This window comes from Lepisosteus oculatus, chromosome 14 (assembly GCF_040954835.1).
Source record: "Lepisosteus oculatus isolate fLepOcu1 chromosome 14, fLepOcu1.hap2, whole genome shotgun sequence".
In the NCBI taxonomy this organism is placed as follows: Eukaryota; Metazoa; Chordata; class Actinopteri; order Semionotiformes; family Lepisosteidae; genus Lepisosteus; species Lepisosteus oculatus.
Genome location: NC_090709.1, coordinates 59,152,878 through 59,177,074, shown reverse-complemented (window position 1 = coordinate 59,177,074; position 24,197 = coordinate 59,152,878). Strand labels below are relative to the sequence as shown.

The following is a 24,197-nucleotide window of genomic DNA, read 5'->3' as shown; positions in this document are numbered from 1 at the left end:
TATTATTCATAAACAGTTAACATTGTTAGCAAAATATTTTGAATTATATTTAACCCTATTTTTTCTTTAGTTTTGTATTTAACTTATTATATGCTAGTCAGACTTAATGTATATTTGAACAATGAAAATATATTTTTACAAGATTTTACATTAAGCACTTAAAATTAATATGGTTAATAATAGTAAACTGTAACATGCTGTAACAAGATCGGTTAAACTGCGAAGAAAATGCTTTCAGAGAAAATGTTTCAAGTGTGAAGAACATAGATCTCCAATGCAATTTCAACCAAACCTGTTCCCACACACCCTGCCCCCAATACCATTAGAATAAACACAAAGCACTCAAATCTTTCGAGCTAATGATCAGGTGACCCGAGAGAGAGCGAGAGAAACACCAAGGGGTGCGGAACTATTTACATGGAAAACGGGTGATCTCCCCGTCCGCCCGTTTCACTGTTACCTGGATACTTCTTTATTTAGAACTCACTAACACTGATTTTTAGTTTAGAAGGATTCAAGTAGGGTTTTAGATGAAAGGCAGCGACCTTAATCAAGCCCAAATCATAATTGAACCCATTCAGAGCCTACATTACATTTTAGCGTTTCATTCTGAGCAGAAGACCCTCACACCTGAAGAAGGGGGAGGTGTTTTTCGTTAGAAATCTCGCCTGCTTCTACTTTACAACCGGAGTGCTGGCTGTGACGAATTAAACCGGTTTTACAGGTTTCAATCACAGACCATGTGACATGGGAGTCAGGAAACTAACACACAGCGCCACCAGATTTGATAACGCTATAAAAACACTATAAAATAATGTGACTTGGCACAGAACAAGTTTACAGCACAGTACAATAATAAATGCTGACCATGACTTTAGAAGCATAAATTGCCTTACACTCAATTTAAACACAAGCTGTCTTTAGCCCTCTAAGCTGGTTCATACAGAAATGTAGAGATCCAGGCTCAGAACACACAGCTTCATTAGCTAATACATATGCAGGACAACTAGAGAAGACGTTTTACAGAGGATGGATTTTTAGAAACATCCCATCAGTGACATCACTGAAGTCAACTCCTAGGTACTGTAACTGTCGTGTGGATAGTTTCACAAGAATCAGACAAAGGTTTAAGCATCGCTTGTTCTAGATAAAACTGCAAAAAAAAAAAACAACAACCTATAATGTACTTCTTTGCGGCTCTGTTTGCCCAAATCATATATTCACAACGTGAAATCTAGAAAATAATATTACGTAACCAAAATCCGCAATATGGAAACAGAACCTGTGTAATTGTTGATAGATGATGTACATTTTTTCAAGACGAACTACAGCATTTAAAAAATGACTTGTATGTACTTGATATCTCTAATCAATCCACGGGTCCCAGCACAAAACGAAACTAAAACGCATACCGTTTCGAGCTTCTTATTAGTTGCTCAAAAATAATTTGACCGGATGAAATGCATAATATAAACCTAGAAACATATACGTGAGCAGTACTTAAGCACTGTAGTATCGGTGTTAAGACATACCTCTCAAATACTGTAAATCAAGTTAAAAATATCTCAAGACCGATTCTGGTCATAATGAAACCATGTTTCGTGTATGTTTTCTTTAAAGTACCGAGACCAGCCATATACTGTATGTTTATGTTCCAAAATTAATATAGTTTATGGCCTTCACACGCGTTGCAGTATGCTCCTATTCTTTTTATGCTCAGCTACTAAGATTTCCCTTCAGTGGTAAAATTAGATATGAATATTCAATACTTAAACGGGCACAGTTAAGACATTAAAATACATATACATACTGTATACAGTACAGTTTGCATACAGTAATATGTTTATGTTACGCGATTAAAAAATAAATAAATAAAAATGAAAAGTCCAGCACCAGCTGGATTCAAACACACAACCTGCCAGGTGGTAGTCACGCACCTAGACCAGTAGACCAGTAGCTTGAACAGGCAGGTGAAACAGCCCTACACAGCCCTGTCGCAGCACACAAATTCTTTAGATATGCGATTCCATATTATATTAGCAGAAAAGCTTAAAACTACCACTTTTTCACACGCTATTTCACATGCTAGTTAAATACTTCGATGCTTAAAATCGTTAGGGAGAAATGGAATACCATGTATGTTATATGTTTCCTTTAAAGTGCCGATTCCTGGAATCTGACTGGCTGACACCCCTCTGAAGTGGTTCCATAAAATCTGGTATACGGAAAAGAAAGCGTTGATAAATACAAGTGTCTTTTAATACACTCTTTGCCGTGCTCTTAAGGATCCTTGTGATATTTTAAGCTCTAGTTGAATGATAGGTGTCACATTTTAAATCATTTTCGTAGTTAGAAATTATGAAACGCCCTGTTAAAAGCAAGGAAGTTTTTATGCCCGTTGAAGTAAAACAAAATGCCTGACAAAGTATGGCTTGGACAGATTCCAAGTGCTTGTACAAATGTGCTAAAGAAATTATACTTTGAGTATACAGCTTGTCCAAAGTCATCCATTATTAATACTATTAGTAATATCTTCAGTAAAGGCTTTGATGCATAAATATTTCTGATAAAGGTAGGTTGTGTACTTTTTTCCAACTGCGCAATCTTGCTTTCATAAAATATACCAACATTTTAATGACTGATGATTAACATGCTGTAATACACAGTTCAAAATTAAAGGCTCAAATGCTGTATATGAGAGGTTAAGCTCCCCCTGGCAGTTTTACAAGGCGACGCTGGATAGTTAGCCACGTGACACACGTGAACTGCGTGATACTGCGACACACCCACCGGGGTATGCCGCGAAATACCTCACCCATTTTGAATGGCTGCATCTGTACATACTGTATACAGTACAGTTTGCATACGGCAATATGTTTATGTTCCTAAATCAATCTCTTTTATGAGCATGTGAAAGGCATGGTGAATCGATTCTCAAAAATTACTGTACTTTGCATGATTGGAAACAAATGCGTGATTGCGAAATGCTGTGGTGTTACTTTTACAAAGACGGTCAATGAAAAAAAGAATGTTGACCAGGGCAATACTTTGAGTTTACACTTACAGCTTGTCCAAGGTCATTCATTATTAATACTATTAGTAATATCTTCGTTAAAGACTTTGATGGCGACAGCTCAAACATGAGAGGTTGAGCTTTATTAGCTCCACCTTGCGGAAATTCCGGATACTATTATTTTGCTTGTCGTATTATAGGAGAATTTACGGTAACTAGTGGTATTTACCAGTAACTCGCGGTATTTACCGGTAACTTGCGGTAGACTGCGTACAGCGTACCGGAAAATAATGTGGTATCGCCCGCGCATTTTGAATGGCTGTATCTGTATTTACATGAGCAGGGTCAGTGGCTGGTCATCGTGCTGACCCTCAGACTCTCCCCGGCTACAACTCCCAGCCTGCCTCGTGGTACCCTGAGTGTCTAGGTGCGCTTCCTCCTCACCACCGGGAGAGGGAGCTACAATATTAAACACAGTTGAACACAACACCAGGAATGAGTTTAACTTCACTTTTTACTTGAAGAGCAGGTCTGTCGCCTTCTTCTAGCTTGATTGCTCTGGGGAGTGCCTCACAATTACCATACTAAAAAGTGCGCAAGGGAGTGTGTTAAAACTACCTCTCATGACACAGTCCCTCTGAGGACAGAGAATTGTCCACATGAAATGTCAAAACTGCAGGACAGAAGACAAGACTGACACGGAGCCCAGGTTTCTGTCCGTGAAGAAAAAAAATACTGCCCCTGGGTTCTGTTTAGGATTTTGGGCTTTCATATGAAGGAAAGCAGAGCTTTCACTGGCCCATTACCGAAGTTTATTGGGAAATAAAATAAAGAAAAAGCTAGAAAAGAAGAGTGGACACAGCGTGTCCACACCACACTTTTCCCTGGATCACGATCAGAGATCAAATAAAACTTCTCTCACATTAAACAAACCACCACAGTAAAAATAAACCCCATACGAACATTAAATATGAATATAGTAATGTATCCCTGTCTAGGGGAGCCAGGTATTAGACTGGCTGTAGCTGCACACAGACACAGCGCTACCTACAAACTACAACTCCCATAAACACCTTGAGTCACTTCCTGACTGCGTCACAGTCCCTATTCTTCCTGGCTGTGGTGACGTCATAAGGTCCCTCCCTGTTCTGGCAGCTTCACAGTCACCGGCGCGCAAGAGAGACTCACACGGGATTTCTTTTTTAAAAGTTTATTTTCTCAAAAAAAAACATGGGAGGGTTTCCAGAGATATTTACAGGTCAGGAATACAGCAGACCAGTAGCGAAGTATATCTCCCTCTCTCGTATATGTTATTTTCCCATTTAAATGTTTTTTTTATTATAACGCATTTAAACACGACACAACATCATCATTTCTAAAATTACAATTATATTTATGACATCATCTCACTAACTGCCATTAAACCCGTCTCCCAGTATGAGCAGTGGAACAGAGAGCTGGGAGAGAGTCAGCCTGTGATCATGAGTCAGTGACGGGTTTAATCTCCACACTGACAGCAGGCAGCAGCTCAAGGTCTTTATCTGAATCCCCAGTCCAGAAGACAGGATATATCTTCTCCCCCTGAGTGAAGACCATGTCAGTGAAAGTGTAGAGATGAGCTCTGGACTCCACTGTGTAAAATGAGACCTTCCTCTCCTCAATATCCACACACACCCCCAGCTTCCTGGGCCGCAGACCGAGGGGGAGAGGGGTCTCAGGGTCAGTGAGAGCAGAGAAAGGGTGAGAGCCCAGACACCAGTAACCCTGCTGGGGAGAAAACCTGAACCCCCCTTTCCTTTCTGCAGACTCTCTGGTCACTCCTATTCTCCACCAGTCATTCACCTCCACCTCCCAGTAGTGTCTCCCTGAGGTGAAGGCCTCCCTGCTCACAACACAGCGCCTGTAATCAAATCTGTGAGGATTGTCAGAGAGACTCTTCCACTGTCCCCATCTCACTCTCTTCCCATCCTCAGACAGGCCGAGCTGACACTGAGCTGTATCAGGGTTCAGAGTCACAGCAGCTGGGGAAAAAAACAGCAAACATCACAAAAGGCTCCTGCCAAATACAGTCCAACTCAACTCCATTAGACTGTGAAATGTCTTTGTCCCCAAATACACAGAGAGAGAAAAACAAGTCAATTACTAATGATTTCTCTTCCCTGCCAGAGAAACGACATATTCTGACATTGTTTCACTAAGTATTACACATGGGAGTGATCCCCAATATCTTCTAAATACAAACATTAAACATTTGTTTTCAAAGCGATGAAACGTTATTTTTTTAAACGACATTATTAATAAACACAGGACCAACCGGACTGCAGGAGAAATTACAGCATGACCACTTGCTTTCAAACACTTCAAAACCCACCACAGCGACCTGTATACTGTAAGAAACTGGACAGCCTGTCTGTTAAACCGGGTTATTTCAAATCCCAGTTCAGCAGCTCGTTCATCTTCTCTAAGACCATTTTTCTGATGACGCAGAATAAAAAAGTGCTGAATTCAAAGACTGCATAATACTTGTTTGTTACAGAAAAAAAATACAATGGAAAAAGCAAAACCTTGCTGAAATAAAGGACTTCACACTTACTTTGAACATGTGAAGAAATATCCAAAGTAATTATGAATATAATTCAAATTAAACAAGAAATAACAATAATAATTATCTCTGATAGGAGACAGCAGGAGCAGTATTAATTCTTAATACTTAATACTGAATAAATACTCTCCCTTTGTCTGTCTGTCAATTTAGTGAAAATCAAAGAGATTCCACTCAGGTCTTATTTTCTTTTTTTACTCCTGGAGTCTAGAAAGGCTGACGCAGCTACCCACATGAATTTATAAAAACCTGCAAAATGCTAATTTGTTACAGAAAAAAAACATAATGGAAAGAACAAAACCTTGTGAAATAGATGAAAACCCACCACACTTACTTTGAAAATGCCAAGAAATATCCAAAATATTCAATTTTTAACCAGAAATAACACATCCAGAAACCCAGAGAGAAACAGAGGCGCTCACCCTGACTGCTGAGTCGTGCTCAGCTGTATGCCTCTCTGATAGGACACACCAGCTGTCAGTCAGTGAGCTCTGACCACTGAGAGATGGGGGGTGAGGCTTATACATGTTCAGTGTGAATGTGGGGTTTTAATCGCTCTTTCGCTGATCTGCCTGTCAATCAAGTGACGATGAAAGAGACTTTTATCAGCTGTTATTTTTTTACTACTGTAGCCTAGAAAGAATGACGCAGATACCTGCATAAATTTATAAAAACACCTGACTCATTTCTAGACAGAGCCCCATTAGATCTGTGATGCCCTGTGATGCCCTCTCCTGGACAAGAGTGGAAACTGCAGCCTGATCCCTGTTGCCATCATAACAACACCTTCCACTGATATTTCACACTTGTTCTGTGTAGAACAGGACACAGTGTCAAACACTGACTTATTCCACAGGAAAGTCTATCAGTCTGGAAACACAGACAACCTCTAGACCTGTTTGAAATGAGGACCCCAATATCACAGGCGAACACCCCAATACACACTCACTCTGTATGTATTGCTCTGGAAAAGCAAAGCAAAACAGGGAAGAACACCAAACAAGATGAATAAGGCCACTAACTGTACAAAAAGAAAAACAATCCTAACAATGGAGAAAAACATAAAAATAATCCTTATATTGCAAAAAAACCCTCAACTGACTTCCAAGGACTTAGCAACAGCTTTAAAGCCCTTTAAGAGAGATAGTGCTTCTCTTGTGCCTTCATTCAATCCTGACCAGACCTGCCTTCACTCCCCTTTTATACACTGCAGGGCTGTATAGACTGTTACACACACTGAGATTGGGGAGCATATGGGGAAAAACATTCATGCCCAGATGAAAATAAACTTTTCTTATTTGATACATCCTCCTGTAAATCTGGATATATAAAAACATAGAAAAATAGGGTTTGTTGTATGTTCTGCTTTTTGGCCCAGTCTTACAAGACTTACGGTAATCAGGAAAAAGGTCACTGCTGTTAGGAGACATATGGTAGTTAAACAGGTACAGGCAGCATAAATTGCCCCCAGGTACCAGGGATGCTTTACAGGGATTCAGATCTAGTTTATGTCATTTTCAGATAGGAAATTCATTTTTAAACCTGGAGTGGGAGGATATTTTTTAAGCCGAGAGTAAGAGAGAGAGAGACAGAGGACAACAAGCTGCAGGAGAGCCCAAATATATTTATGTGAAGAGAGTCTTGCAACATCATTTTTTTCTAGTCTGTAACAGTGTTGTTTCATAGAATTTGGACAGCTTTTTTGTTATGAGTGGCTCAATTCCTCATTCCTCCTGATATTCCACAGTTATTCCTAAATCCAGTGTCACTGGCTCTGCCACATTCAGCCTGTAGACCCTCAGTCAGGAGTGAGCAGAGACCAGAGCACATGGCCTTCAGGGAAAATTAGTTTTCTACACTGTCAGCCCCTTCATCAGGAGAGACTCATACTGAACATTAAACTAAAACACATTGGGAAAAATGTTCCTCAAACTTTCAGCTCAGAGGAAGAGATAACTACTGGCCATTAGACTGAAACACAGTGTGGAGACAGAAATACCCACATTGAAGCTTGGATTGATCTTCACAGAATCCCATTTAGATTTCGTGTAGGATGTTGCAGAAACACAAGACTGAAATACATCCACTTCAGTGTACACACCCAGAACAACAATCTCAAACTACAAAGAGATTCTGAGACTAAATGCAATAACGAAGGAAAGCAAGCTTAATATCTTCATACCACAAGCCCCTCTGTTATCAAGAGCAGACAGCCCTACCTGCAGCACTGCAGATCCACCTCCATTCTGAAACACAGAGACACAGACACTGTTAATCACAGCCACACACTGGAACACAGAGACACAGACACTGTTAATCACAGACATACACTGGAACACAGAGATTCAGACACTGTTAATCACAGACATACACTGGAACACAGAGATACAGACACTGTTAATCACAGACACACACTGGAACACAGAGATACAGACATTGTTAATCACAGTCACACACTGGTAATAATATGTCTGTCAGTCAGCAGAGTTTCACACAGTGTACATACGTGATTTAGGGATAGGAGCTCGCTTCACAGCGTCTGCAGAGAGAGTAGATCTTTATTGTATTAAAAACCTTTATAGCTTCTTACCTGTTATTATAGCAGAGCTTATACTACAGTCTGCAGTCAGTTCATTTCAGGATCCCCAGTCTCCACTGCAGTGTGGATCAAAGTGTCAATGAGTGAGAGCAGCAGTGGCTGTAAGACTGGAGTCTCACTCAATAAGACTGAGCAGCACAAGACAATAAGACACACAGACACATCACAGGACACCCTGGAGTCTGATCCTTGTGCCATTGAGAGATGAGAAATAAACACAGTCTGCTGTCCATAGCACTGAGTAATGACAGGTCTCACACTGACTGAGTGACCTGTACCCACAGTGACCAGTATCACTGACTAAGTGACCTGTACCCACAGTGACCAGTATCACTGACTGAGTGACCTGTACCCACAGTGACCAGTATCACTGACTAAGTGACCTTTACCCACAGTGACCATTATCACTGACTTAGTGACCTGTACCCACAGTGACCAGTATCACTGACTGAGTGACCTGTACCCACAATGACCAGTATCACTGACTGAGTGACCTGTACCCACAGTGACCAGTATCACTGACTGAGTGACCTGTACCCACAGTGACCAGTATCACTGACTGAGTGACCTGTACCCACAGTGACCAGTATCACTGACTGAGTGACCTGTACCCACAGTGACCAGAATCACTGACTGAGTGACCTGTACCCACAGTGACCAGTATGGCTGACTGAGTGACCTGTACCCACAGTGACCAGTATCACTGACTGAGTGTCCTGTACCCACAGTGACCAGTATCACTGACTGAATGACCTGTACCCACAAAACTCCTTATCCTCAGTGTCTGTTTTGACTGTGACTGAATTTCAATGTTATTCATTTATTAATGTTGTGTTTAAGGGGATGAATATTCAGAAAACCTTCTAATGTATCTGAATTCCAGCTCCAGTACATCTGTATTTGGTGTACTTGGGAAAGTTATACACAATAGATTTTGGCTGGGAACAGTTTTTTTTTTGCATATTATCAGCCTAGAGCTTTAAAAAACATGATACACCAGAGAGTTTAAGAACTACATTGATCACTTGTTGGCTTTAAGGGTACAGCACACAGACTATAGAACACTTACCCAGTTCTCTCTTAAGTAAGGGGTTCACTGCAAATAATAAAGACATTCAATGGATAGTTTAGCATGTGGAACAAGATTGAAAAATAATCTAATATTTCACACAATCCCGTTGAACTACAAAATAGTCCAAGGACTGAAAGAAAAATGCTTCTGTAAATTGACAAAAAATATATGAAAATACATTAAAAGAAAATCAAAACTGCATTTTGAATGTGGACTTGTCTTGAATCTTAGACGTAGTGGGCTTTAAAGAGTCTGTTATTTCAAATTACAGTGCTTACAGTAAAGTCTTAAAATTGCACAATTTACTTACCTTGTGATGCCAATAGTGTCTCCTGCTCTGTAAGAAACAGACAGTCAGTAACGCTGATACAGGCCTTTGCACTGGCACAGGTATTTAAAGGGTCCCTCTATAATATAATATAATATAATATAATATAATATAATATAATATAATATAATATAATATAATATAATATAATATAACATAATATAATATAATATAATATAATATAATATAATATAATATAATATAATATAACATAATATAATATAATATAATATAATATAATATAATATAATATAATATAATATATTATATTATAATATAATATAATATAATATAATATAATATAATATAATATAATATAATATAATATAATATAATATAATGTGACATGATTCAGATTCCCGTAGTGTCTCTCCATTCTGAAAACCAGACAGCAGAGGTCCTGTATTGACTGCAGTCTAGAGTTCTGTCTTCAGTGTGTGGAACAGAAACACTGCCACACTCTAAACAGCTCTTCAGAGCTGATCAGTACAACACAGGTCACTGAACAGAAAGAGCCCCAGTCCTGAGGAACAGCTTCTCTCCTCAGCTCACACTGTCTCAGCTCACACTGTCTCTCTCTCTCTCTCTCTCTCTCTCTCTCTCTCTCTCTCTCTCTCTCTCTCTCTCTCTCTCTCTCTCTGGCACAAGCTGAGTGAGGTTCTCTAGAGCTTCCAGAGTGGGCTCACTGAGACAGAGCAAACCACAGCAGGGATCTTCTCTACTGGGCTCACTGGAAGGGATGAACATGTGTGCAGCTCATGAGATGTTTGTATTTGGCTTTAGAGAATTATTACATTTACAATGCATTACAAGTAAAGGTTGTTTCTTAAGGATAGTATCTAAGAGAACATCAGTTGCATTAACAGTGGCTGAGTTCCACAAAGTGCTCAATATAACTACTGAAATATAGTGTGGATTTGGCCAAGTGTTTGAGTGTTTCCACAGGAACACTGAACACACTCTGTTCTGAAATCAACATAACCACTAACCCACTCTTCTCCAAGGGGTAAGAGAAATTATGGAGCCCAGCAGGAAGATTCTGGATGTGCTGGGCTGCTGTGAGTTTCTATCACAGCTGAAGAGTTCAGATGTTCACTGTTGTCCATAGATGCTGATGAAACAACTCCTGACAGCATTAAGACTGACTCACCCCCACTGGATAAAAGCTCAAAGTGAGACTCACCTGAAGAGAGAGAGCTGCTTTAACACTAGAGAGGCTGGTTCTGTAACTGCTAGGATGGCTGTTGTGGGCCGGTACTGGCTCTGACTGATAGGAATACTATAGATCTCCCAGCACAGCACTTTCTGAGAAGATGATCTCCTGGGGTCTTCAGTTCTAGACATGGTGTCTGTACACTGACTCCTCTTATCAAGAGTTTGGTGTCTTGTGCTGCTCATACATTGTCAAATAGTGGGATTTAAAACCGAACCTAGCACACACATACAGTATCTATAATGAGCACATACTGTCCATTCTTCTCCATTGGATCACCAGAAGTACTGATGCTGCTACAGTAACAGCTGCTGTTAGGAAGAGAGTCACCATCCATCCAGAGGGAGCAGGGAAAAAGTCTCCTGGAAAACAGGACAGGAATATTATCCCAAAGAAGCATTAATGTGTTAGGTGTTAATGAAATCTAACATACAGTAAGTGAAAGAAAAAATCATTTGGATTTGAATTTGAATTTCAATCTATATTGAATTTGCAAAGGCCTTTATCAACAGTTTTAAATGTTTCACACTCATACTTTTTGGTTTGTGGAACATTTCAAAATCTGAAGACTGAAAGGCTTCAGAGACAGATTGCTGAATTGCTCGGTTGACACGCCAGGTACAGTAGGGTCAGGGTTAGCATTCCCATACTACTTAGATTATTATTACGCTCAGCGCTGGATTTTGGGACCTAAGTCAGCTTTCTCCAAGTTCTTTTCAGAGACTGTTGGCTGCCTGGACAGTGCGGTGCAGACAAAAATTGTAAGAAAACATTATTGAATCTAATACATTTGCAATCTGTCAGGTCCCAAAACAATTGCATCAATCTAATATGATTTGATTATCGTATTTCAGGAAATATATTAGATCTTATATGTTACAAAAACATATAAAATACATAGCCTAACTACCATTTAAAATGTAATGTGGCTTACAGACTTTGTTTTGGAAAAAAAAATATTAATGGAAAATTAGTATGTGAATATCCACAGATGTCCACATCATCTACAATGTTGCTTCCTTTCATCTACATTGCCTAGAATAGATAATCTAGATGCCAATATTTACCCCACTGTTTTAAGAGCAATAATTAAAATTATATAAAAAGTCTTATCAGTGGTGTATGGAAGCCCGTTTCCACCAGGGAGTAAAAAAAAAACACACTATGGTATCTCAGAATTAAGACTTAGTTTCTCAGAATTACAACTTTATATCTCACAATTGCAACTTTTAATCTCACATTTGTGACTTCGAAATAGCCCACATTTCATTGTCTGTCCTTTTGTTATTGTAATGGATTCCGGTTCTAGGGCTTGTGTCCTCGCTGCTCCCACCCTAGTTCGGTGAGCATTACAGAGCAGAGTAAATATTAAGCCTTGAGCGATGATAATAAGCTCCTAGTGCAGGTTGTGCTCAGTGTCCCAGGTGTGTTAAATCCTGGGTGTGTGTTATGAGCTATACCTCAGCTGTGTTGCAGGTGAGCTCCAGTGTTCATGTTTAATACTCACTGGCTATGTGGAGCTGAGATCCCCAGTCTGGCTCAGGAAGAGCACTTCTCACCAGGCAGGAGAAGATGTTGGACTCCTGTTTGACTGGGATGTAGCTGCTGACAATGAGGAGCCCCTGACTGTCTGTGTCCACTGTGGGGGGCTGTGATGTCACCCCGTTTCCATCCCTGTCTGTCCAGATCACTGCAGGTTGAGGGAACCAGCCCTCTGATCTGCACAGCAGCTGGGCCTGATCTCCTCCAGGGGAGTGGAGAGACACTGACACAACTGCCAATATTGAAATAAAAGTCACATTCTGCAAACTGGAGTGAGATATAATAATATAATCTGTGTTCTAGAGTGACTCAACAAGTAAAGGTGAATTTATTCTTTTTGGGAAAACATGACAATGTTCTGAGTTTCAGAGTAAACACAATTCAAGAGAAGGTTTTGGTTTTCCACTTTTACTTTTAGAAAGTGTCACTTTCAACCATCACTATGATCTGAGATGTTTGTCATGTGATTTGTCACTGCTGGGATCATAGTCAGACAGGTTTCTTATTAATATCAACTTTGTCAGACTATGTTTGAAGTGCTCCTCAGTGGAAGTTACCTTTACCACTACATATAGCATCTATCAGTGATATTCAATACATTCACATTGTCATGGACTTGTTATCATACAAATCTTTTATAGAATTGCTATTATGCAGCACAACAATTATTTTGTGGAAAATGATTAGTTACATTTTAAACACTCACCTCTAACAGACAGGTCAATAACAGTGTTATCATCCATGACATCAGACAGGACCATACATCTGTACTTTCCGTGATCAGAGCGAGTGATGTTTCTCAGTGTTAAAGACACGTTGCCTCTGGAGAGCTCATTGGAGGAAAGCTTTACCCTTCCCTTGTAGGCTGGGTCTTGTGTGTCAGAGTTACACTTGCGGTTCTGGTACAGACACACAGGGGCTGTATGATCTTCTCTAAACCACCTGATATCAAGGTCCTCTGCGCTGATGCTGGGTAAGAGGTAACAGGGCAGGACAGCATCTTCACCAGGGGACACAACTACAGGAGCAGCTGGACCAACAACCTGTAACACCTCTGAAAGAGAAAGAGCACACAGACTGAGCCTCCCCTTCTACACAGGTGCCCACAGTGTGAGCTGGTACAGCACTGTCTCAGGAGCAGCCTACACTGACCCCAGTAATGGTGAGGATTTAGTGATGTTTTAGTTTTAACTCATTTGGATTGATTGGAAACCCTCCTGTTGTCCTGTCTCATTATGAAGCAAACCTACCAGCCTGGGTTAGCGCTTTGAGTAATGTCACTAAGTTTATATTTAGGGATGTTATTGCTTCATTGGTTTGGCTTTGTTTAAAAGTGTATAAACTGTGTACACTGGAGGTTGCGGCAGTCAGGTATGAATACTAAATTCCTGTCAGTCAAATGTATTAAGTGGTCAGGTTAATAACATTATTATTGTTAGTTGTGAGTCAAAATAAGTATAATTATCATATTAAATAGTAAAATACATGTTATGGTAAATTTGAATCCTTAAACTCTGTGAAGTTGCTCCCTCACAAACAACACAATGAAACCCCCCACATTCATTAGTTCTGCATTTGTACCAGTTTGTGTTGTTGAAGCAGCATTTGTTCGTTCTCAAGATATTGTTTAGCGCCTTGTTTTTTCATGAGTGTGACATCACTCAGCCCCCCTACAGCAGGGCAGGAGAAGCAAACCAGCCTCATTCCTGCTCTCTTTGTGCCAGCTTGTGTGTTGAAAGTAGCTTTCAAGCTGATTTCATTCCCGAGATACAGAGTCTTATTTTTCAAGTCACCTGACTGCCTAGACAACGCCAGCTGTTTGCTTTCTCAGCCTGTCCAGAGGCAGGGGGATGTGAAATGACATCTGTCTGCAGTATCTTAATACACCACAAGAGCTGCCATTTTAGCCTCTTGAGAGGGAACTTTAGCAAACAATTGTATTTTCTAAGAAGAATGTAAATAGCATGTCATGTTACCTCATAGCTGTGTCGATATTTTTGAAAACTGAAGATGTGAACTAAGGAGCTTCTCATTGTATCCTTATTAAATCATTATTGAATTCAAAAGACCTTTCTCTTAGCTGAGTTTTTAAAACTGAGTTTTTTTTTGTCTAGTGCTCACTATTCTATTACTGAGAGACACCACTGAGAGACACAACCTATTCTGCTCTTTGTTAAGAGACCTAAACCAGAATGCTGAATGTAAGGACCGATTCTATAAAACATCTGTAAATGGTTTGCAGTGAATGTTCTTGTACTGCAATTGATTATTATGGCTTTAAGACTGTGAGTGTTCTTGTACTGCTATTGGTGATTATGGCTTTAGGGCTGTGAGTGTTCTTGTACTGCTATTGACCATTTCTTTTATTTTATTCATATCGGTGAAGGAAATGATCTGAGCACCACAGGCCTAAGCTATCAGCTGTAGCCTCTGCCATAGACGTGTCCACAATCACTGTATCACCAGACTCTGTCCTGGGCTCCTCCAGTCATCTGTCTACAATGTGAGAAGAGCAGGAGAAATGGCTGAGCCTTGAGCAGAGCTAGTGGAGATCAATGTCATTGTGCTGCTCTGCTGGTTGAATCTGACACATTGGGTGGAGCGATGGCTCTGTGGCTCAGGATCTGAGCCTGTGTCTGGAAGGTTGCTGGTTTGAATCCTCCGGCTGGCAAAGAAATCCTACTCTGTATAAATGGCTGACCCTGTGCTCTGACCCCAAACTTCTCTCCCTGTCTGTGTGTTTCATGGAGAGCAAGCTGGGGTACAGTATGTGAAAAGACACATTCCTAATGCAAGAAATTGTATATGGCCAATAAAGTTATCTTACTTTATTGAGGTCTGTCTGTAAGGAAAGAAATAATCCAGAACATAAGCTGTGGTTTAACTCTCATGTTAACAGTTTCCCTACATGTTTTCCCATCATGAGGGGTTAAAACTGAATGATTCTGGTAACACTGAACAAGAATGTTTATTCAGACAGACACTATGTGCTTATTGAACAGTGATGTGTAAATCATACCATCTGTGTTTGGGGTACGTGTGTGTTTAGGTCTCACTGCATGTCTGCAGCACTTAGGAGACTGAATAGGTTTGTTCTCCCTGTGACTCCTTAAAAGTCATAAAGTCTGTTTATGCTGTTAGTTATTGTGAGGATTATCTCACAATGCCAGCACCCATAGCACCCTGCAACTCACAACTCGCAACCCACTGAAGCTCAGCAGGTGTGAGTCTGGTCGGTACCTGGATGAGAGACCTCCTGGGAAAAACTAAGGTTGCTGCTGGAAGAGGTGTTAGTGGGGCCAGCAGGGGGCACTCACCCTGTGGTCCATGTGGGTCCTAATGCCCCAGTATAGTGATGGGGACACTATACTGTAAATCAAGCGCCGTCCTTTGAATGAGATGTAAAACTGAGGTCCTGACTCTCTGTGGTCATTAGAAACCTGAGGGAATCTCTCAAAAAAAGTAGGGGTGTAACCCCGGCATCCTGGCCAAATTTCTCATTAGCCCTTACCTATCATGGCCACCTAATAATCTCCATCTATGAATTGGTTTCTCTTTCCTCCTCCCCAATGATAGCTGGTGTGTGGGGAGTGTACTGGCACACTATGGCTGCTGTCGTATCATCCAGGTGGGGCTGCACACTGGTGTGGGTGGAGGGGATCCCCATTACCTGTAAAGCACTTTGAGTGGAGTGTCCAGAAAAGCACTACATAAGTGTAAGCAATTATTACTACCTGTGGACTGTCATCTGTGTGAGCTTAGAGCTTGAAGGGGACAGTGTGGATATTTGAGGCACATGGGAGAGTATTTTGGCTCTATGATCACTGAACAACTGGAGCTAAACCTGCAGACAATCCTGGACATTATCATGAACACAGTGGTTTAAAGAAGGAAACAAGAAGGACATGAGGAAGAAGTGGAGGAGTGTGGCAGAGACTGAAGGGGTTAAAGGGGAAGACATGTCAGATCCCTAAGGAACACCCTTGAACAGCTCCATGCCCATGAGGAATTCCAGTGGGCACACAGGAGGAGAGCCTTACCGAGACATGGTTAAATGTCTAAGGAGTTAGAAAAGGCCTTTTAAAAATAAGCTCCAGACTCCACTGTTTCATCCTGGGTGATTTTAATAATTGTAAGATGAATAAAGACCTGACTTCATATTGTCTGCTTGACCAGGGCACAGAAAACAGCCTCTGTTACAGTAATATAAAAACATGGCTAATGAAATGAGAGAGTCTCTCTTCACTGTACCTGATACTGAAGCAGAGGACTGGAGGAAAAGCAACAGAGTCACAGAGAGCCACTCTGAACTGTCAGACTTCATACTTGCAGTACAGAAACACTGAGATTAGTCAGACAGTATACCTGAAACAATGAAAGACTCTGTCATAATCTCTGATATACAGATGCAGCCATTCAAAATGGGTGAGGTATTTCGCGGCATACCCCGGTGGGCGTGTCGCGGTGTCACGCGGTATCACGTGGTGTCACGTATCATTTGACGCTCTGCCGGAAACTATCCGGCGTCACCTTGTAAAACCGCCAGGGGGAGCTTAACCTCTCATTTACAGCATTTGAGCCTTTAATTTTGAACTGTGTATTACAGCATGCTAATCATCAGTCATTAAAATGTTGGTATATTTTATGAAAGCAAGATTGCTCAGTTGGACAAAAGTACACAACCTACCTTTATCAGAAATATTTATGCATCAAAGCCTTTACTGAAGATATTACTAATAGTATTAATAATGGATAACTTTGGACAAGCTGTATACTTGGAAAAATACACACCGGTATTCCATTTCTCCCTAAACATTGTAAGCTTCGAAGTCTTTAACTAACGTGATACCGGAGTCAACAAGCATACTTTTAGAATTTGATTAAAAGGGAATATAATATGGAATCGCGTATCTCAAGAATTTAATAACGGTATGATTATATCCGCTTACTGCGGCAGGGCTGTGTAGGGCTGTTTCGCCTGCCTGTTCATGCGAGCATCCTTGTCGCCTACTGGTCTAGGTGTGTGACTACCAACTGGCAGGTTGTGTGTTTGAATCCAGCTGGTGCTGGACTTTTCATTTTTATTTATTTATTTTTTAATTGCGTAACATAAACATATTACCATATGCAAACTGTACTGTATACAGTATGTATATGTATATTTAATGTCTTAACTGTGCCCGTTTAAGTATTGAATATTCATATCTAATTTTACCACTGAAGGGAAATCTTAGTAGCTGAGCATAAAAAAATAGGAGCATACTGTAACGCGTGTTAAGGCCATAAACGATATTAATTTTGGAACATAAACATACAGTATATGGCTGGTCTCGGTACTTTAAAGAAAACATACACGAAACATGGTTTCATTATGACCAGAATCGGTCTTGAGATATTTTTAACTTGATTTACAGTATTTGAGAGGTATGTCTTAACACCGATACTACAGTGCTTAAGTACTGCTCACGTATATGTTTCAAGGTTTATATTGTGCATTTCATACGGTCAAATTACTTTTTAGCAACTAATAAGAAGCGCGAAACGGTATGCGTTTTAGTTTCGTTTTGTGCTGGGACCCGTGGATTGATTAGAGATATCAAGTACATACAAGTCATTTTTTAAATGTTGTAGTTCGTCTTGAAAAAATGTTACGAGTACATCATCTATCAACAATTACACAGGTTCTGTTTCCATATTGCGGATTTTGGTTACGTAATATTATTTTCTAGATTTCACGTTGTGAATATGATGGGATGTCTGATGGGATGTTTCTAAAAATCCATCCTCTGTAAAACGTCTTCTCTAGTTGTCCTGCATATGTATTCGCTAATGAAGCTGTGTGTTCTGAGCCTGGATCTCTACATTTCTGTATGAACCAGCTTAGAGGGCTAAAGACAGCTTGTGTTTAAATTGAGTGTAAGGCAATTTATGCTTCTAAAGTCATGGTCAGCATTTATTTTTGTACTGTGCTGTAAACTTGTTCTGTGCCAAGTCACATTATTTTATAGCGTTTTTATAGCGTTATCAAATACGGTGTTACTGTAGTTTCCTGACTCCCATGTCACATGGTCTGTGATTGAAACCTGTAAAACCGGTTTAATTCGTCACAGCCAGCACTCTTCAGGTGTGAGGGTCTTTTGCTCAGAATGAAACGCTAAAATGTTTGTGTATATTCTAATGGTAGTGGGGGCAGGGTGTGTGGGAACAGGTTTGGTTGAAATTGCATTGGAGATCTATGTTCTTCACACCTGAAACATTTTCTCTGAAAGCATTTTCTTCGCAGTTTAACCGATCTTGTTACAGCATGTTACAGTTTACTATTATTAACCATATTAATTTTAAGTGCTTAATGTAAAATCTTGTAAAAATATATTTTCATTGTTCAAATATACATTAAGTCTGACTATCATATAATAAGTTAAATACAAAACTAAAGAAAAAATAGGGTTACATATAATTCAAAATATTTTGCTAACAATGTTAACTGTTTATGAATAATAAAATGTATTAACTAAGGAGTAGGATGGCACAGTTGTTAGTATATTTTTTGTTTTGTTTCTTTTTCATAAATACAACAGTAGTACCTGATGTCTCAGTGGCTTTCAAAATTAAATTATGCATGCAAACCTGTGAACTAGAAAGATAACTAAGATATCCATCCATTATATTCCATAATATCCATGAAATATATGGTGCTGAAATATGTGTGACGCAGTGGTGGCCTGACACGGTGAGGTGCCCTGGCAGCTGTATGACGCTGTGGTGGCCTGGCACGGTGAGGTGCGCTGGCAGCTGTGTGATGCAGTGGTGGCCTGGCACGGTGAGGTGCGCTGGCAGCTGTGTGATGCAGTGGTGGTCGGGTATGTAGAGGTGTACTGGCAGCTGTGTGTTGTGACGCAGTGGTGGCCTGGCACGGTGAGGTGCGCTGGCAGCTGTGTGATGTGACGCAGTGGTGGCCTGGCACGGTGAAGTGCGCTGGCAGCTGTGTGGTGTGACGCAGTGGTGGCCTGGTATGGTGAGGTGCGCTGGCAGCTGTGTGGTGTGACGCAGTAGTGGCCTGACACAGTGAAGTACCCTGGCAGCTGTATGATGCAGTGGTGGCCTGGCACAGTGAGGTGCGCTTGCACCTATGTGACGCAGTGGTGGCCTGGCACGGTGAGGTGCGCTGACAGCTGTGTGGTGTGGCGCAGTTGTGGCCTGGCACGGTGAGGTGCGCTGGCAGCTGTGTGATGCAGTGGTGGCCGGGCACCGTGAGGTGCGCTGGCAGCTGTGTGGTGTGACGCAGTGGTGGCCTGGCACAGTGAAGTGCGCTGGCAGCTGTGTGGTGTGACGCAGTGGTGGCCTGGCATGGTGAAGTGCGCTGGCAGCTGTGTGGTGTGACGCAGTGGTGGCCTGGCACGGTGAAGTGCGCTGGCAGCTGTGTGGTGTGACGCAGTGGTGGCCTGGTACGGTGAGGTGCGCTGGCAGCTGTGTGGTGTGACGCAGTGGTGGCCTGACACGGTGAGGTGCCCTGGCAGCTGTATGATGCAGTGGTGGCCTGGCACGGTGAGGTGCGCTTGCAGCTATGTGACTGCGTCACCACTGCGTCACATAGCTGCAAGCGCACCTCACCGTGCCAGGCCACCACTGCATCATACAGCTGCCAGGGCACCTCACCGTGTCAGGCCACCACTGCGTCACACATATTTCAGTGCCATATATATATGACTGCGTCACACATATTTCAGTGCCATATATATATGACGCAGTCACATAGCTGCAAGCGCACCTCACCGTGCCAGGCCACCACTGCATCATACAGCTGCCAGGGCACCTCACCGTGTCAGGCCACCACTGCGTCACACCACACAGCTGCCAGCGCACCTCACCGTACCAGGCCACCACTGCGTCACACCACACAGCTGCCAGCGCACTTCACCGTGCCAGGCCACCACTGCGTCACACCACACAGCTGCCAGCGCACTTCACCATGCCAGGCCACCACTGCGTCACACCACACAGCTGCCAGCGCACTTCACTGTGCCAGGCCACCACTGCGTCACACCACACAGCTGCCAGCGCACCTCACGGTGCCCGGCCACCACTGCATCACACAGCTGCCAGCGCACCTCACCGTGCCAGGCCACAACTGCGCCACACCACACAGCTGTCAGCGCACCTCACCGTGCCAGGCCACCACTGCGTCACATAGGTGCAAGCGCACCTCACTGTGCCAGGCCACCACTGCATCATACAGCTGCCAGGGTACTTCACTGTGTCAGGCCACTACTGCGTCACACCACACAGCTGCCAGCGCACCTCACCATACCAGGCCACCACTGCGTCACACCACACAGCTGCCAGCGCACTTCACCGTGCCAGGCCACCACTGCGTCACATCACACAGCTGCCAGCGCACCTCACCGTGCCAGGCCACCACTGCGTCACAACACACAGCTGCCAGTACACCTCTACATACCCGACCACCACTGCATCACACAGCTGCCAGCGCACCTCACCGTGCCAGGCCACCACTGCATCACACAGCTGCCAGCGCACCTCACCGTGCCAGGCCACCACAGCGTCATACAGCTGCCAGGGCACCTCACCGTGTCAGGCCACCACTGCGTCACACATATTTCAGCACCATATATTTCATGGATATTATGGAATATAATGGATGGATATCTTAGTTATCTTTCTAGTTCACAGGTTTGCATGCATAATTTAATTTTGAAAGCCACTGAGACATCAGGTACTACTGTTGTATTTATGAAAAAGAAACAAAACAAAAAATATACTAACAACTGTGCCATCCTACTCCTTAGTTAATACATTTTATTATTCATAAACAGTTAACATTGTTAGCAAAATATTTTGAATTATATGTAACCCTATTTTTTCTTTAGTTTTGTATTTAACTTATTATATGATAGTCAGACTTAATGTATATTTGAACAATGAAAATATATTTTTACAAGATTTTACATTAAGCACTTAAAATTAATATGGTTAATAATAGTAAACTGTAACATGCTGTAACAAGATCGGTTAAACTGCGAAGAAAATGCTTTCAGAGAAAATGTTTCAGGTGTGAAGAACATAGATCTCCAATGCAATTTCAACCAAACCTGTTCCCACACACCCTGCCCCCACTACCATTAGAATATACACAAACATTTTAGCGTTTCATTCTGAGCAAAAGACCCTCACACCTGAAGAGTGCTGGCTGTGACGAATTAAACCGGTTTTACAGGTTTCAATCACAGACCATGTGACATGGGAGTCAGGAAACTACAGTAACACCGTATTTGATAACGCTATAAAAACGCTATAAAATAATGTGACTTGGCACAGAACAAGTTTACAGCACAGTACAAAAATAAATGCTGACCATGACTTTAGAAGCATAAATTGCCTTACACTCAATTTAAACACAAGCTGTCTTTAGCCCTCTAAGCTGGTTCATACAGAAATGTAGAGATCCAGGCTCAGAACACACAGCTTCATTAGCGAATACATATGCAGGACAACTAGAGAAGACGTTTTACAGAGGATGGATTTTTAGAAACATCCCATCAGACATCCCATCATATTCACAACGTGAAATCTAGAAAATAATATTACGTAACCAAAATCCGCAATATGGAAACAGAACCTGTGTAATTGTTGATAGATGATGTACTCGTAACATTTTTTCAAGACGAACTACAACATTTAAAAAATGACTTGTATGTACTTGATATCTCTAATCAATCCATGGGTCCCAGCACAAAACGAAACTAAAACGCATACCGTTTCGCGCTTCTTATTAGTTGCTCAAAAGTAATTTGACCGGATGAAATGCATAATATAAACCTAGAAACATATACGTGAGCAGTACTTAAGCACTGTAGTATCGGTGTTAAGACATACCTCTCAAATACTGTAAATCAAGTTAAAAATATCTCAAGACCGATTCTGGTCATAATGAAACCATGTTTCGTGTATGTTTTCTTTAAAGTACCGAGACCAGCCATATACTGTATGTTTATGTTCCAAAATTAATATCGTTTATGGCCTTAACACGCGTTACAGTATGCTCCTATTTTTTTATGCTCAGCTACTAAGATTTCCCTTCAGTGGTAAAATTAGATATGAATATTCAATACTTAAACGGGCACAGTTAAGACATTAAATATACATATACATACTGTATACAGTACAGTTTGCATATGGTAATATGTTTATGTTACGCGATTAAAAAATCAATAAATAAAAATGAAAAGTCCAGCACCAGCTGGATTCAAACACACAACCTGCTAGTTGGTAGTCACGCACCTAGACCAGTAAGCTACAAGACAGCTCACATGAACAGGCAGGCGAAACAGCCCTACACAGCCCTGCCGCAGTACACGGATATAATCATACCGTTATTAAATTCTTGAGATACGCGATTCCATATTATATTCCCTTTTAATCAAATTCTAAAAGTATGCTTGTTGACTCCGGTATCACGTTAGTTAAAGACTTCGAAGCTTACAATGTTTAGGGAGAAATGGAATACTGGTGTGTATTTTTTTCTTTAAAGTACCGAGACCAGCTATATACTGTATGTTTACGTTCCAAAATTAATATCATTTATGGCCTTCACACGCGTTACATGCTCCTATTCTTTTTATGCTCAGCTACTAAGATTTCCCTTCAGTGGTAAAATTCAATATCTACAACAGGCACAGTAAAGACGTTTACAGTAAGTCTTTTTACAACAGACCAACGGACCACGAGTACACCTGTCGGTCAACCAATCACGCACCGCGGTACCCCGTGTCATCTTACCTGCGGTACGTGTCTGTACCACTCACTTTGAATGGCTGCATCTGTAAAGAAATAACCTGATTAATCAGAATTCATCTCAGAATTCAGAATTCAGATTAGTCAGAATTCAGGAATTTTCTCTGACTTGTAAGAATAACAATTAATGTTTGGTCACACTTCAACTTAGAAAAACAGAAACTGGAATGGGCCTAATCAATTACATAAAAAAATCAGTCAGATATAATCTACAGTAGGAAATAGAAAAAAGTCAAATATCTCAAATTTAGTATTTCAAATAATTAAACAAAAAAACCTTGATGTTGGTTTACATTTAAAAATCAACTCTGATAGGACAATATTCATCTCTAAAATAAACACTGTGGTCAGATTTCGTATCTTAGATAAAGACATATTCTAACTGGCAGCCCTTACCATTAAATTACAGTTGTAACAATTCAAATAGTAAGCTTTCATTGACACAGACACTCATACTGAATGATCCAGCTGTAGTACAACAGTGGGGAGTGTCTCTGCTTCAGTGCTGACCTGACTGTTCACTCACACACTGCTGTAACCAACCTGATCGCACTGTCACTCCAGCACACAGCAGCTTCAGACTTTAAGTTGAATCTTCTTCAGCATATACAGTAGATCAACTCTTGGATCAGTGACTGTGTTGTCTCAGAGCTGGTCTGTAAGTATTATTATGTGCTGTAAGTATTATTATAAGACTTCATTAGGTGAAGTCTTTTATCCTGTTTAATCCTCCATCTTATTTACAGTAACTGCTGTTCACTGCTGCGGGGACAAAGTTCTCTTCCTTCTTTCACTTTACCTGAACATACCTGTTCTTTCAGCACAGACTCACCCAGCCTGCAGAGCAACATTCCCATTGAGCTGAGCCTGTGTCTGAGCAGTGAACAAGGGCAGGAGAGCAGGTGGAAACAGTCAGAGCTTGAATCTTGTTTATTGTTCTATTTCTGTCATTGAGTTTTAATTTGCCCAGAGAGGTATTGATCTATTTAGTATAATTAACGTTGTGTTTATTTTGT

At 41.2% G+C, this 24,197-nt stretch overlaps 1 protein-coding gene across 1 annotated transcript; it reads right to left on the bottom strand.

The window, feature by feature from the left end:
* Positions 1 to 4,256: 4,256 nt before the first annotated feature.
* On the bottom strand, positions 4,257 to 23,934 carry LOC138242967 (butyrophilin subfamily 2 member A2-like). The gene is made up of 11 exons (XM_069198442.1): positions 23,725 to 23,934; positions 23,167 to 23,207; positions 16,621 to 16,734; positions 13,076 to 13,423; positions 12,335 to 12,601; positions 11,082 to 11,189; positions 9,597 to 9,623; positions 9,284 to 9,310; positions 8,122 to 8,154; positions 7,835 to 7,861; positions 4,257 to 5,034 (listed from the first exon to the last, which is right to left on the bottom strand). Exons 3-11 carry the CDS (start codon positions 16,691 to 16,693, stop codon positions 4,493 to 4,495), a joined length of 1,452 nt encoding a protein of 483 aa, XP_069054543.1. The 5' UTR covers positions 16,694 to 16,734; positions 23,167 to 23,207; positions 23,725 to 23,934; the 3' UTR covers positions 4,257 to 4,492.
* Between the last annotated feature and the right edge of the window lie 263 nt (positions 23,935 to 24,197).